Source organism: Pelodiscus sinensis, chromosome 6 (genome assembly GCF_049634645.1).
Source record: "Pelodiscus sinensis isolate JC-2024 chromosome 6, ASM4963464v1, whole genome shotgun sequence".
In the NCBI taxonomy this organism is placed as follows: domain Eukaryota; kingdom Metazoa; phylum Chordata; order Testudines; family Trionychidae; genus Pelodiscus; species Pelodiscus sinensis.
Genome location: NC_134716.1, coordinates 85,280,278 through 85,295,281, shown reverse-complemented (window position 1 = coordinate 85,295,281; position 15,004 = coordinate 85,280,278). Strand labels below are relative to the sequence as shown.

The following is a 15,004-nucleotide window of genomic DNA, read 5'->3' as shown; positions in this document are numbered from 1 at the left end:
GGAAACTGAAAGATGATAATACTGGCCCATGAATTGCAGGAGGGGATAATAGTACATGTAGTTAAAAGTTGCCACAGACATGTTCTGTTCGAAAGAACACCAGGAATCACTGAGTCCAGCTCCCCTCTACTCCACCAGCGCATGGTCAGAGGAAGTACAGATTCTCCAGCAGACAGTAGGTCAACTGCAGCATTCCATCACAAGCCTCATCACATGCAAGTCTCCAGATTGCCTCAAAATTCTGAACCATTCCATTTGCCACTCAACTTTCAGGAAGATGTTAAATAAATTGAACAGAAAAAGTTCAAGTAAACCAAAAACAAGCCTCAAACCACCCAAGTTTAGCCCTTTCCTTCCTTTTACCCCGAACTGCTTCTGTGTTAGTCTTCCCTTGCAATGTTTCAAAGTGCTTTTACTGCAAGCTCTTAGGCAAGAACTGTGGGCTTTTACACACTGTCACTTACTTCGGTGTAATTTAAGCCACTGGGACTATGTCTAGACTACAAAGATAAATCAGAAAAAGAAATGCAATTTGCAGTATGCAAATTGTGTATCTTTTTTTCAATTTACTTCTGAAAGAGGCTTTTCTGAAATTTGACCCATCTACATGGGGCCAAATTTCGGGGAAAAAAAACAAACACTCTTTCGGAACATCCTTTCTTCCTCATAGAACAAGGCTTCGGGGTTGCTAACAAAATGTGTACGCTTTTCTGACTTTTTTCGGAAAGCGGACGCGTTCCTTGGATGTGGCAGAGCTTTTCTGAGACACCCGGAAAAGCTCTGCAGTCTAGACATACCCTGAGGGTGTGCCAAGAACCAAGAACCACTGCCTCAGTTATGTAAGTTACACTGATCAAAGCACTTGTGTGGACATTAGTAGGAGAAAGTCTCTCCAACCAGCATAGAGTACCTGCACTAGCAGAATTACTGTGCATCACTAGCAGCTGTGCTGCTGCAGCAATTCTGGTGTAGGCTAGCCTTCAGTCTTGCCTGTGAAATGCCCAATAAAAAAAAAGTTAGCCTTAGAAATGGCTAGAATATTTACTACAGAGGAAGAAGTGGTTTGAAGTGTGGTAGATAAACGCAAGATTTCACTCTTATGTAAACTATATAGTTATACATGGCTGAGTAATATGGCCTATTTCCTACACTTCTTGGCTTGGAGAAATCTACCACAAGGTGGTGCTGGGAGTGTGCTTTTTATTTGGTTTTTATATGAAATGTAATAGTCATCAGTAATGCAATGGACTTCATAAGGAATATTCTCACTGGAAAACATGTGTATTTAATGCATAGTCTTTGTAATAAGGCCTAGATTTTAATATGAGTATTATTAAATTCCCATCTGAACAATGGTTTAAACTGAACCACTCCCATACAGTAAGTGCTCTTTTTAGAGTCAGTTAGTTTAATAGATTATTTACTGGGAACCTTACTAGTGAATATTCCTATGCAGGAGGAATCAACACTCTTAGCTTTGGTCCTTACAGTCAGTTTCATGGCCACAAGATTTTAAAAATAAAATTTAATGGTTTCTGCTATTTAAATCTGAAATTGTCATTTTAATTGTAAGGGTCCTTCCTGACCCCCAAAAAGGAGTTGGGGTCACAAGGTTATCGTTGGAGGGGGGGGCCCTTAATACTGTGCTGCGCTAAAGGTAGCACTGCCTTCAGAGGTGGGTAGCTGGAGAGCAGTGGTTGCTGACTGGGAACCCCTGCTCTGAAGGCAGCTCCACCACCTGCAGCATGGCAGTAGTGAGGGTGACATGGTATGGTATTGCCAGCCTTACTTGTGTATCATGCTCGCAGGGCACTGCCTTCTGGCTGGGTACCCAGCCAACAGCCCCCACTCAGCTCTGAATGCAGCACAGCATTAAGGGCAGCAATACTGCAATTCCTCTCCTTCCCCCCCCCCCCAAAAAAACCCCACACACACACCAAAAAAACCCTCTACAAGTCCTTTTTTGGTCAGGACTCCCAATTTGAGAAACACTGGCCTCCCCCATGAAATCTATATAGAGTAGGGTAAAAGCACACAAGGACAATTTTCCACAGTCGATGACAAGTTTTTCATGGCCATGAATTTGGTGGGGTTCTACTCATAGCATTTAATTTAAATGAGGCAGTTTGCAACCATTTCAGGCTACAATCTGCTACCACTATCAATTACTCAATTAGCTCAAGAACAAAGGTATGAGCTATGGGTCTAAAAGTTCAAACCCAGCTGATTAGTCAGGTGAGTATAGTTCCAGGTGAAGGAATTTGTTTTTTCCAAGTTTTTTTTTTTTTTTAAATCTAGGGGTTTAGAGGGGCTAAATGTTAAGAATATTAAGGGTGCATAAGAATCTTTAATTCAGTCTTCTTGTGCATACATATTGTGGCACAGTTGAACCTCCTAAATCCGAGATTCTCTGGTCCGGCAACATCCATGGCCAGGAAAGACCATAGATGTTGCTACGCCATAGAGCCCCGGTGCCCAGGAGCGATAGCCAATTGGGAGCCCTGTCCAGGCAGGGCAGCAGTGCGACAGAAAAGCCCTGTTCTCACAGCCCCGGTGGGGTGCAGCAGAAGTGGGGCAGCAGGCGAGCCTTGTCCCTGGAGCATGGCACAAGTGGAACAGCCAGCAAGCCCCATCCCTAGGAAATGCCAGCTGGTGAAAGGCAGTGGACCAGAGCCCAAACCTAAATTCTGTGGCAGCAGGGCTGGAGCCCAGCGGCAGAGGGCCAGAGAGGAGCCCATCACAGGGAGAGGCAATGTCTGGGAGGTCTGTGACAGGGGACCTCCCCATACCCAGCAAATTCCTCATTCAGAATAGGTCAGGTCCCGAAGGTGCCAGACCAGGGAGGTCCAGCCTGTACCCTACCTTCTTCCATTTACAAATCGGATGGTACTCAATGAGCAGATACTGAACAATGAGAAGATACAATTTTGACTATGTGGCCACTGACCTTATCCATTGGGCACCAATCAAACCCTGCTCTGAATACAAGAATTCAGAGTTTCCTCATGGGCTTTTCAGCAAAGCCCATCACTAAAACAGGACTGTTCCAAAAGTATTTTGTTTTCACAATCCTGAGAGGCTATGTTAATCTGATTTTACAGACAGGGTACTGAGGCACAGAGAGATCAAAGCGAAGAATGCCCATTAATTTTGGTGCGCAATTTGAAGGGACTAAAAATACAGTGCTAAATAAATCAGGTTCTAAAGCAGTCCCATGGACTTCAAGTGCAACTGTGATTGGTCAGAACTTCTGCCCATCAAATCCCAGGATTGAACATTTGGGACTTGCATAAACGAAAAATAGTTAATAGCCACCTATTGCTAAGGGACATTAGCAAGTAGCTGACTAGAGGAGTATCGACTACTTGTTCAGGGGCAGGAAGTGGGGGGAGAGGAGCCAGTGCTGGGGGAAGCCAGCTTAAAAGCTGGTTCCCCCCCAACACTGTCACCACAGTGCCACCCTGCCCCACCTGCTGCCTCTATCAGTGACAAATTATATCGACTACATGATTAGCCAGATTACTGAAATTTAACATCCTTATGGCCACCCATGAAATGTTTAAACAACTTGACTAGCATCACATGGGACAGTTGCAGTGTGGGAAGTGACAATACAATTCTACTCCTGAGCAATGTTCAGCTGCATCAGGCAGGAGTTTCTCCGCTCTTCTGCAATCCCCTGCCTCAATCACAGCGTGCCTTCCACCTTCTGAAACAAATGACTATAGGATACTGCAGAACATAGCCTCTCTCTTTGTACAACCATCTATTGTTGTCATCTATTACAGCTTGTGCCATGCACCCTGCCTCCATGGTGGTAGGGCTCAGTCTGTCAGTTCCCCCACTATGGGGCTCCAGTTGTCATTCTTACTCTGCTGTCTGAACAAGTTCATGTCCTCCCCACGCCCCCCCATCCTACTCCAGGCTCCCATGAATTTGTTTATTGCCTGCTACTTATCAGTTATTTTTAGTACAAGTAACAGTGACAAAATCTTAACCTTAATTACGGATTTATCTCCAGACCACCATTCACCTTTTATATTGAATCCATTGGGGGTGCTGCAGAAAAAAAAATATAGGATCATGTAAATAAAGACTATAATAATGCACATACACAAGGGGGATGAATTAAGGGTACGTTGCCAACCTTAATTCTGGCATTGCTGAGCTTTAATGTAGCAAATTGAAGCATTCAAATGTTCTTTCAATGCAGCTATATGTAATGCAAGACCGACTTTGGGGATTACAGCAGAGAAATGCATCACATGGTTACAGTGCATTTTAGACAAGGACAGAGAAAAAGTAGAGTGCAGTAACTGAATATTTAGGTCTTACACATCAAGTCAAAGCACTATCCAGCACTTAAATGCAGTCAAAAGGAAGGGTGGGCAATTCATGGCACAGGGTCACAGGTGGATGGTACTATTAGGTTTAAGATTCGAGCGTTGCAATTTTGAGCTAGTACGTTACATAGCAAGGATTTAAGCGAAATGAAAGCGAATTGAGAATGAAGGCAAAGAAACCACACATTAGCTCTGATGTCTTGGCATGCATCCCGACCAGGGTCAGACTGGAGAACCGAAAATGAATCTCTCTAGAACCAAACCATTACACAATACAGTTCATGACAGATACTAGTTAAATAACCATCGCAAGCAATATGCAGCGATGAAGCAAATAATGTAAAACAGTAAATATGGGAAAAATATTAGTCTATCCCACAATTGATTAAGTCTTCAGTTTTTAGAAAATATAGGCATTTGAAAGCCTGGTTCTACTATTCCCTTTTCTGGGGAACATATTAATGAAGATCATGACATCACCAGAATGGAACTTAGCCCACCATTTCTTTATAAGCTGCTTAACATTAAGAGCCCCATGTGTCCACTTCAGGAAATCATTCCAAGCTTACACAAGATACTCGCTGACAGAAAGACCAGCTACATAGTTTTAGACTATAGCTACCCGCCTGTATTTATGTAGTTATTGTGATGCTGTCCAGTTAACATTACAACAAACGCAGTAATTTAAAAATGGCAATACTTATCACAAAATAATTACTATGACTGCTAAAGCCAAACTCCCAGCATTTTGACAGAAAAAAATATTAACTTTGAATACATCTCTTATTTACTTATATTTACTAATATTAGGCACACTTCTTACACAAGACTGCAGGAACAGCGGCAGCAACAACATTTCAGGGATTATGCTATAAATACAAGGTTTCCTAGAATGACTCAATGAGGAATGCTGACAAAACAAAATAGTTAGATTATGCCCCAAATTCATTTTTACAAGCCTGACAGTATAACAAAAGCTATGAAAGGAAAAGGCTTTAATATACAGAAAGTGAGCTAGTAGAACCAGAAAGGTATCTTGTCTGCAAAATACTACCACCACCACCACCAACTCCATCTTCCTGGGCAGAATCAGGGAGATGTCTAAATTGTAAAAGTCTAGAGCATCAGGATAAAGGATTTTTAGTGAATATAAAAAGCTTTTAATTCCACACTTCCCTGTCTATGTACTGCATTACAGCTAAGCTAGCTACGTATCTGTAAGAGAAAGTTGTCCAACACTTCAAATCCTCAGGCAAAACAGGTTAGAATGATGATGATGAAGCATGTACATACTGGTAAGTCTTCACTTTGGAAGGCAATAGTTTTAATTTGATGTCAAGACTTGGCTTCAAGAGCCTCATTTTCATTCCCCGGTCAACACAATTGCATTAGCACTGAATTAACATGGAAGCTCAGTCAAGTGTATTAGCACTTATTTGTAGAAATGGGAAATCAATATGGCGAGACCGTTTCAAGTATTTTGGCAGAGTATAATTTTAATCAGATCCTGGAGGAATTTACCATCACTTTAAAAAGCTGGTTTTTGCTTAGTGTCTCAACTTTCTAAAAAAAGATTTGAGAGATATTCATGCAAACAGACCCATGTATGTCAGTGGGCTTTAAGACTACTGCCTAGGAACAAAATCAATAAACTTAAACAACGTGAAGAGCACTGGTTACTTAAACCCATTCTGAAAGTATAAGCCTAAAATTGGTTACCAAATCTAAATTTCCTCCCACTCCATCATTAGTTACCTTAGTGCATGGATGCAATATATCATCTTGGGTATGTTTTTCCTATCATAGACATCTGTAGTCTCTGGATAAAAAATCTAAAAAATGAAGAATAGAATAGTTATTTTAACCAGTAATCTATACTCAGTAGCCCAATTGTGTCCTCTAGTTCAGGGGGTCCCAAACTTTGACACAGAGACCAGTAAATCCATTCATGAGCTTTTTGAGGACTGGTAACATTCATTTGCATATTCATTAAGCAAATGATGAATATTCAAATAAGTTGTTTCTGGTCCTCCCAAAGCTCCCAGTGCCAGAGTTAGCAAAGCTTTTGATAGAGTCACCACAATATTCTTGCCAGCAAGTTAAGGGAATATGGATAAATGGACTGTAAGATGGATAGAAAGCTGGCTAGATCAGGGTTTCCCAAACTTTTTCCTTTAGTTGGAACCTTTTCTTTTCCCCCAGTACTGTTTTTTGCAGCCCAAAAATATAAACACAAAAAAAGAATGAAAAATGAATAAATTTTCAGTGTTTCACCTGGCTGCATCCTCCACCCAGCCTTAGCCAGGGCTTGGGGGACCCGGCGACGCATGGGCACTCCAGGAGGCGGGATCAGGAGCAGATTGGGGGTAGGGTATCTGGCTAGGAGGAAGGGTGCAAGGAAGGGTAGGGTTGCCAGGTGTCTGGGTTTTACTGGACAGTCTGGTATTTGAGGGCTTTGTCCAGGAAACAAATTGAGAATTTACCAGACATATAAAATTTCCAGTATTTTCTAATTAGGTAAGTTTTATTATATTTAGGTGTATCAGTCCTTAGCTGGGAACTGCCTGGCTGGTAGATGTGTTCACGCTGCCAGAGTGTATCTACTTGAGGGAGGGTATGGGGGAGAGTGGGGGAGAAGGTGGGGATGCAAAATGGAATCCCCGACCAGATTCACTCATCTGCCAGTGTCTGTAGGGTCTGCATGTGCCCAGGTCCGTCCTGCTCCCCCTCCCCCCCATTCTCCTCCCGATCTCCCCAGTCCAGCCTTGCTGCCCCCGTCCAGCCCTGCTTCCAGCAGCCAGTTCCCCCATTCCCACCAGTCTCCCCCCGCCAGCCCCGCTCCCCCAACGATGCCCCCCGACCAGTCCCGCTGCCCCCGTCCAGCCCTGCTTCTTGCAGCTGGTTCTCCCATCCTCCTCCTGATCTATGTGGTCCAGGCCCTCCCCCCCGCCCAGCCCTGGTTCCGCTGCCTACCCTCCCCGATCTCCGCTGGACAGCCCCGCTACACCTAACTGCTTCCCAGTGGCCAGTTCCCCCCCCCCACACCTCCTCCCAGCCTGCTCTGCCCTGCTCTGCTCCCCTCCCAGCAGCCACCAGGCACGCTGAGGCCCGGTATTTCTTTCCCCCACAGCCTGGTACTGTGAAACGCTGCTCTAGAGAACTGTGATGATGCATTATAATAGCTTTAAGTTGCCATTATTAGACAAATTTGCTATCCAAAACTGCAAGCACTTCCAAGGTACTGCTTAAGTTTATCAACACTGAATATTCAACATTTGTGAACTTTATTTTGTGATCCATAGAGAATCGTTTTTAAATGAAAAAAAACACATAACATTACCTGCTTTATTTAATAATTTGTTCTTCATTCCAATGAAGTGTTGAAAAAAGCACAATGTTGTTTAGAACCTCATAAGGACAGATTTGATAAACATCAGACAGAAATCTAAATTAGTTAAGAAAATTGTTGTAACTTAAAGGGTGGGGAGCCTCAGGACCAAGGACCAGATGCAGCCCCCAGCTTGCCACATCTGGCCTTTGAGACATTATCTTCATTTTACAGGGGAGGCAGCTGACATACAGAGGTATTAAGTGACTTACCCAAGACCACATCAAGAGTTAGCATTAAAGCCAGAATCAGAACATAGTTGTTCCGGGCATTCATCTTAGCCTAGGGTTTAAAAATCACAAAACACTGCTTCTCAAATTAAGAAAGAGTGCTCTGCCAAGACAACTGGCACTAGTGGAGCAAGCTTCCATGCAGAGAGCTGGATTTCAAGGAGTTCAGTTCCATGCCCCAAGTCAGCAGAAGCTGCAAGCGCTATGAAGGCTGTGTGACCAATGCACCCATTGGTGCAACCTAGCTGAGGGCACAGAGGTTTTACAGGGATCCCCATGGTCAGATATTGAATAACCATTCAAAAGGAGGGATATGAGATCTCCTCTAAGTAACCTAATCGTCATCGTTATCATTTTTAAATATTATCTGTACATATATTTTACGAGTTATGAATCTATACTGAAAGTTTTGTTCTTACGGTCTCGGCATTATGTCAGTCACGTGGAAGTGACCTACCTAGGACATACTGCTTTCAGGCAGGAAATAACCATCTCCTTGTCTGGCCAACTGTGCATTATATGCCTCTCAATGTATGCTTATTTGCATACTGAGCCAGAGGCAAAAAGTAAGATAGTTTAATCTTGGAGAATTTGCAAATGGGAAGGAGGGTCCTGTTTATAAACACAGGCAAAGGATTCTTTGGTATATCCTGGGGTGGAAGGAAATCCACAGGAGACTTTACGCAGGAGTCAAGCGGACAGCATGCTTGTCTCATTTTTACAAGCAGCCTGGCGGAAAGCACTGCAATGACTCTGTGGGAGCAATACTCTACATAACATGAGAGTAGTTAATTAGGTTCTAGGATCCACATGATGATTTAATTTCATCTGTAGCCACGTGTTTAATACTTCTGCTTGCTACTACTTGATTTTATGCTTTAACCGACTTAGGAATGTTTATATCAAAAATAAGTAAGTGCTGAGAGTTACACAAAGCAGTGATCTGAAGTGAAATGGCTAAGCTGGGGTGTCCTGCTTCTTTGGAAATAGAAAATTGTGACTACTAAGAGTGTTCAGTTGATCCAGGGCTGGACTGGCCAAACAGACTCGTGGAGGGCTTAGGGAATGGTGTGTGCCTAATATCCTGGAGACACAGAGCAGGGCCTGGAAGGCCTAGATGGAAGTGCTTATGTCATCCATGTTCAATGGAGCTGGGGAGCTGTCCTCCCATCAAGAACAGACAAAGCTTCTTTATGCTAGAGCAGGTGATCGCAAGATTCCTCAACCCAGAGTACCCCCAGCAAGTGTCATAGGCAGCACCCTATATCCTGTAAATACTTATTGCCGACTCAGCAAGCTTTTGATCCTTCTAGGACAAGACCCTGCATAGCTCAGGGGGGTGGGGCAAGAACAGGAGGGAGTAGAAGACAGAAGAAAGAGATGGGAGATGTCTGATGAATTGACAGAGCCAGCCATGAATTAAACTGAACAAGCCTAAAACAAGTAAGTCTGAAACAAGTGTCTGTATTCTACAGATAGGAAGAAGTAAAACAGCTTTTTAAGAAATGGTGCCAGCTAACAAGCTGCCTCAGCAAATGCAGGGAGGTGCGGTAGTACCATTGGCTCTGAGTCCCTGTTCAGAGTTGCCACAAAGGCCTCCACTTGACCCTGTACTAAGTATCTTTGACCAGGAGAAACTTGATAGGCAGCACAGGAAAGGAGAGAAATGCAAAGGGAACACGTAAGATGGGGACAGACAGAGAAGGAGAGCAAGATAGGAAGCTACATGAAAGGAAACCTAAAGAAAGCAGATGGAAGAACAGCATGGAAGTCTACTTGGAAGATTCAGGAGAAACTAGAAACAGTCACTGGAAATAAATAGGAAGAAGAAAAACAGACAAAATAAACAGCAAGTAGGAAATCAAGGTGACAAGGAACAAGAGACACAAAGGAAACAGACATTTTTAAGCAATGTCGTTTAGATTTGTATCCTGAATGAGATCTTCCCAGTACTGATGTTTTCAGCAATAATTTCTTTAAACAAATTAAGGGGAAAATAATCTCACTGTTTTTATTCAACTCCATCTGCAGTAGTTATTTCATGTCATTCAAATCCTTACCTTAGGTAGGCCAATGGATTCCATTGCTCTTAGCCACTGCACTGTATTATCCGTGTGTCGAAAATGAAGGCCCGATTTCTAATTGGAAGGAGTGCAAGGGAGAGAGGGAGGGAGAGACAAGAGATGATTGAGAGATTATTTTCTTTAAGCTCTGTATCTTCCTTCACTTAATTTTGCACTTCTCCTGTGAATAAATTTCTCAACTTTATCAGTATGTGACCCTAAAGCCAGAAAGTTTCAACTGCATGCCAAATAAGGCAGTTACATGCCATGTAACTCTTCCTTTTAGGTGGACTTTGTAATCCCAATGCCTGTGCCCCAACTCCTGTTTCCATGCAAGTTTGTTCAAAGAGTCCCATTGTTAACAAGGCAAGAAACATTTCTATAGAAGCCTTCTTTATTAAGCTTCTGTTCTAGTTGGGCAAGGAAAGCCTGAAATGCAAATACGAGAGAAAGGTCTGTTACAGAAAAGAGATAGTCTTATAAAGTCTTCTGGGAAGTTCAAGTGATTTATGATTAGAGGGTATGCAACATAGAAGAGAGCACATGAAAGTCATTTTTGCCAAAAATTTGAGAAGTGGGCCCATTTAGTTGAAATATTCCACTATTTTTTCCACTAAACACAAGCCCTTTTCACTGAAATTCAATTGTTTCCAAGGTTTTGTTTATTTTGTTTTGTTGCAAGCTCATTTTGAGCATAAGCAGTCTTCAAAATCTTAAGTTGGAAATTTGGAGTATCCATTAGTTTAGTTTAAAAAAAAAAAACCCCAAAAAACCACACAACAATATTTGAAGTGAAATTTCCTGAAATACTGAAAAATTCTGAATGAAGTTGTCAATGTGTTCTCTCTCTCTCCCCCTTGCCCCTCCCCCTTCTCCCCGCATTGGAAGTAGCTTTTCAGTATTTGGCCAGTTTGCCAGGCATAGATTCAGAAATCCCTCCCTTTTCATGGGATAAGGCTATGGACAAATTTACTCTATTTTTTTTTAAACCATCTCCAAAGTAGGACAACAGAAGAAGAGGTGACGTTACATTTTGGGGGGAGGAGGGAGAAAACCCTGCTTTTAATCTTCTCTCACATATACAAGTCATATAATACAAACCAGTCACTAATTGCTACTGATAAAAGTTTCAGAACCTTTTTACCCACACTTTTATTGGTGTTTAGGGTGTGGGTGGGTATCCCTTCTCTTGCGGTGTTTTAGCAGGTTTTATGTTCTTCACCACTTTGCAGTCATGTATTTTACAATAAATAAATATTTATAAAGTGTTTAAAATTTTTTGTAAAATGCCTCAGATTTTAAATAGAGAGGTGGAGTAAAAATATTTAAATCAATCAATAAATAAATGTCATGTATGCATTTGACTGTTAAGTACTTGAGTGTTAAACATTTTGTTCAGTTCTTGAATGGTTATATAATCAAATCTGACCACAAATTCACAGAAAAAAATAAAACAGACAATTTAAAAAGCAATTTCCCGTAAAAAGCCAGAAGTTTTGTAGCAATTGTTTTCTCAGTACAAGTTCTGATTAGAATCAAATCTTCTGAGGTATATTTCCCAATGAAGGCTTCATGTCAACATATGAATGTGCACAATTCAGATATGCTCTTTTCATAGCTCACAATAGCAACACAAAAAAAGCCTCCCTAAATACCATTTATTCCTCCACCCAATTTCAGGCGACGGTGTCGAAGAACCTCCCTGCATGTGAATGCCCACCTGAGATTTCCATGCAACTACTTGATTACAACTCCGGAAGTCTGACCGCTGTAAGGCCATGTCTACACTAAAGGTAAGATTGAAGTAGCTGCAGTCGATCTTCCAGGGTCCAAATTAGCGGGTCTAGTGAAGACACGCTAATTCGAACTGAGAAGGGTACTCCAGTTGATGCCAGTTGTCCTGGTTCTACAAGGAGTAAGGGAAGTCGAAGGGAGAGTGTGCTCCCTTTGACTTCCTGCAGCGTGGATAGTGCTAAAATTCGACTTAACATGCTTTGACTTCAGCTATGTTCATTGTACAGGTTAAGTTGTGTATCTTAATTTGAACTTATCCCCTAGTGTAAACCAGGAGTAAGAAACCAACATTAAGGCTATGATTGGTCACAGAAATCATGAATTTGAAGAGTGTATGTGAAATCCTGGAAATTGCTGTAAAAATATTTGAACTGGGTCCCCAAACCAAGCAGGGTCAAGATTTGGTGCACAGATTCATAGTACCTGTTTATAAATTCCAATTCTTGGAATTTTTCCAACATGAAGCTGAAGGTGTGGACTGGTTAGTTCCTCCAATCTTCAGTCTGAAGGTAACCCCTCACTAGCACATTCCTTTGAATGAAAGCTCTTCAGGCTTGGAATAAAAGCTTTTATGCTTTAGACTAGGTCAGCTGCAACTAAAAATATCATTTGATTGCTGTCCAAAGATCTACGCAAGTTGAGTCTGGTTGCCTCCATTTCCTAGTGGGCACATAGCCACATTACAAAAATTTAGGCATCATCTGGCACAGGTTTTGTAATCTCTCAGTAGCACTATGGGAATCATGATCATAAGCATAGGGAACCTTCTACTTTGACTTTCTGGGAAAAACCCCTTTAGGTGAAAGTTGACTCAGTGTTGAAGCAGTATGGAGAATTTTGCCTTTTTACTGCTCCTGGTGGGCTTCCAAAAAGCTTGCACTTCTCTAAATCATGTGGAAAGAGAATTTCACAAGCAGGGCATGTTAATATTAGTACTAAATTCATACAAAAAGATAAGGTGATGAATACAGGAACGTGCCAGATTGTGAATTATACTAATAAAAAGTTATCCAGTCACACTTGTTGAAATGAGGCTTTTGTGTTTTATAAGAACTGGCAGTTTAACATTTTTATCTTTGAAAGTGTGATTTCAGTTACCACAATATAGTTTATCTTTGTACTGAGGAAAAAATGGTGTATGAGAATATTTGTACCGTGGACTTTCTATATTAACCATCAAAATTTAAGAGGAAGCATTTCTATAGGCCAATCTGTATTAAGATTATATACACTACCGCATACAATGGTGGCATCAAGAGTTCCTTCCACCTTAAGAACAATAGCAACAACAGTTTCTAGTGGACTTCATATTTTCTTGAATTAGTTTCATCTCCTTAAAAACAAAGTAAGGACACATCTAACCTAAAGGGCATCTTTCAAAGAGACTGAAGTTTTACATAAATTCAAAACTGAACATTCTGTGATGTCTTCTGAAATCCATATATGATTTTCAATGCTGCATGATGAACTTTCCAGATTCCAACTCACTAACAGGGCATGGATATCCACAGAAACATCTGTACATCTATAGAACTCCTGCCTATTGCACATGAGCGTGTGGACCCTGTTGCTATGCACTAACAGTTCCCAAGGTTACTTCAATGCCTCAGCACATACTTGGGAACTTTTAATGCACAGCAACAGGGTGCACACAGACACGTGTCATGAAGCACACTAGAGTGCTATGGATTTACATCACAACTAGCATGCCATACATATTTACGTAGACAAGCTTGTAAGTCAAATATTGACAAAGTCAGTTCCATCACCACTGCATTTCAAGCCTCTATTTCAGGAAACAAGGACCATCCTTCCCTATCAGCTAACAAGACCATTACTTGGGGGGAAAAAAAAAAGTTAAGACATATGCTCCTGTTTTAGGGCTACCCAAGAGACAGACGCCCTAACTCCAAATATGGTAGGTAAAGAAGGAAAATTTTTTTAAAAGCATAAGCATTATTTTAAAGTTATATCCACATTTATCACATGGGATCCTAAACAGATTCTTCATCATCACTAAGTAGCTTGTGAATACAACAGGAAAACTTCCTGTGTTTGATTTTTGTTCTTCCACGTTAAAGTGTTTGATATTAAAGCTAAATCATGCAGATCTCATTAGGAGACTATTCGCAAACAATTTTTTTAATAAATTGTCATAGGACGTGAGGCCTCTATTTCCTAATGGATTGTAATTTTACAAATGGTAATGCTTTGTGTCCTTATCAAAGCTTTCCCTGGAGATGAAAGCACTTTTTTGGTCTTAAACCTTTGGTACAGCTATCATGTTTTCTCTGTTCAGTTTTTATTGTATTGCCTCCCTGCTCTTCAGGGCTACAGTTCCCATCCCAGCTGTGACCGCAGTCCTTCAGACTATGGGGAGATCTACAGTAATTTGTGTGCATGCAACTGGTGGGAGAAAGGTAAGATTAATTTCTCTGATGATACAACACAAATGACCTTTAACAGTGAAACAAGAGGAGTAGAATTCCATATTTATTAGGACACAAAACATTATCTGCATCAGCAGCCTTGTGAACATGACAGGCACAAGTTTTTGCAGTGCTAAAACAGAGTCAGAAAGATGGAGCCAAGAGCAACAAATATTGAGGTTTTTTTTTTTTTTTAGTCAAAAGCTAAAACACCTCAGACAATGAAACCTTAGTTACCTTATATCGTATCTGTTCCACATCATAGATTTTCTTCTCAGAGACCATTTTAGGGGCAAAGAATTTTGCTAGTTTGGCAAGGTAAACTCCATTTCTTAACCCTTCTTCCAATTCAGTAGTGGGCGGCAGTTCTTCATCCAAACAAACCTCCATCCATCTACAAAACACAAGGCCAAGAATTACCCGTTGGCTCCAATTTTAACATGATACAGTATATTAGAACAGTCATCCCTTTTATATATGGTCTCACATAGTAACCTTTGCAGCAGCAAAAACTCCACACTTCTATTAAGTGTTAATAGAAGTACCAACACATGCACAGGGCAACAGAAGGGCAGCTACATGTGTGCTTTGATACAACAGATGGAAATTACCACTAACGGAGCTGTAACAGCTTATGTATCAGAGTCTAACTACCAAAATAAGGAGTCTGATAAATTTAAGTACTTCACATCCTCATGGAACAGGTATGCATCTGCACCTCCACCTACTATAGTGTTGCATTTCTTTATTAATGTTA

General features: G+C 41.3%; 1 protein-coding gene and 1 long non-coding RNA gene across 6 annotated transcripts in view; one reads left to right on the top strand and one right to left on the bottom strand.

Annotated features, from left to right (window-relative positions):
* Positions 1–15,004, bottom strand: part of IQGAP2 (IQ motif containing GTPase activating protein 2) — a 214,803-nt gene that overhangs the window by 95,147 nt on the left and 104,652 nt on the right. For all 5 annotated transcript variants that reach the window (XM_075932302.1, XM_075932304.1, XM_075932305.1 and 2 more), the window contains exons 3-5: positions 14,485–14,641; positions 10,022–10,099; positions 6,099–6,175 (exon numbers count right to left, since the gene is read on the bottom strand). In XM_075932302.1, the coding sequence (XP_075788417.1) occupies positions 6,099–6,175; positions 10,022–10,099; positions 14,485–14,641 (312 nt within the window). The remainder of the gene's footprint in view (positions 1–6,098; positions 6,176–10,021; positions 10,100–14,484; positions 14,642–15,004) is intronic.
* The window catches only part of LOC142829927 (uncharacterized), a 43,969-nt gene that overhangs the window by 23,018 nt on the left and 5,947 nt on the right, over positions 1–15,004 (top strand). Inside the window, exons 4-5 of the long non-coding RNA XR_012904854.1 lie at positions 11,705–11,817; positions 14,148–14,238. This is a non-coding gene — a long non-coding RNA (uncharacterized LOC142829927). The remainder of the gene's footprint in view (positions 1–11,704; positions 11,818–14,147; positions 14,239–15,004) is intronic.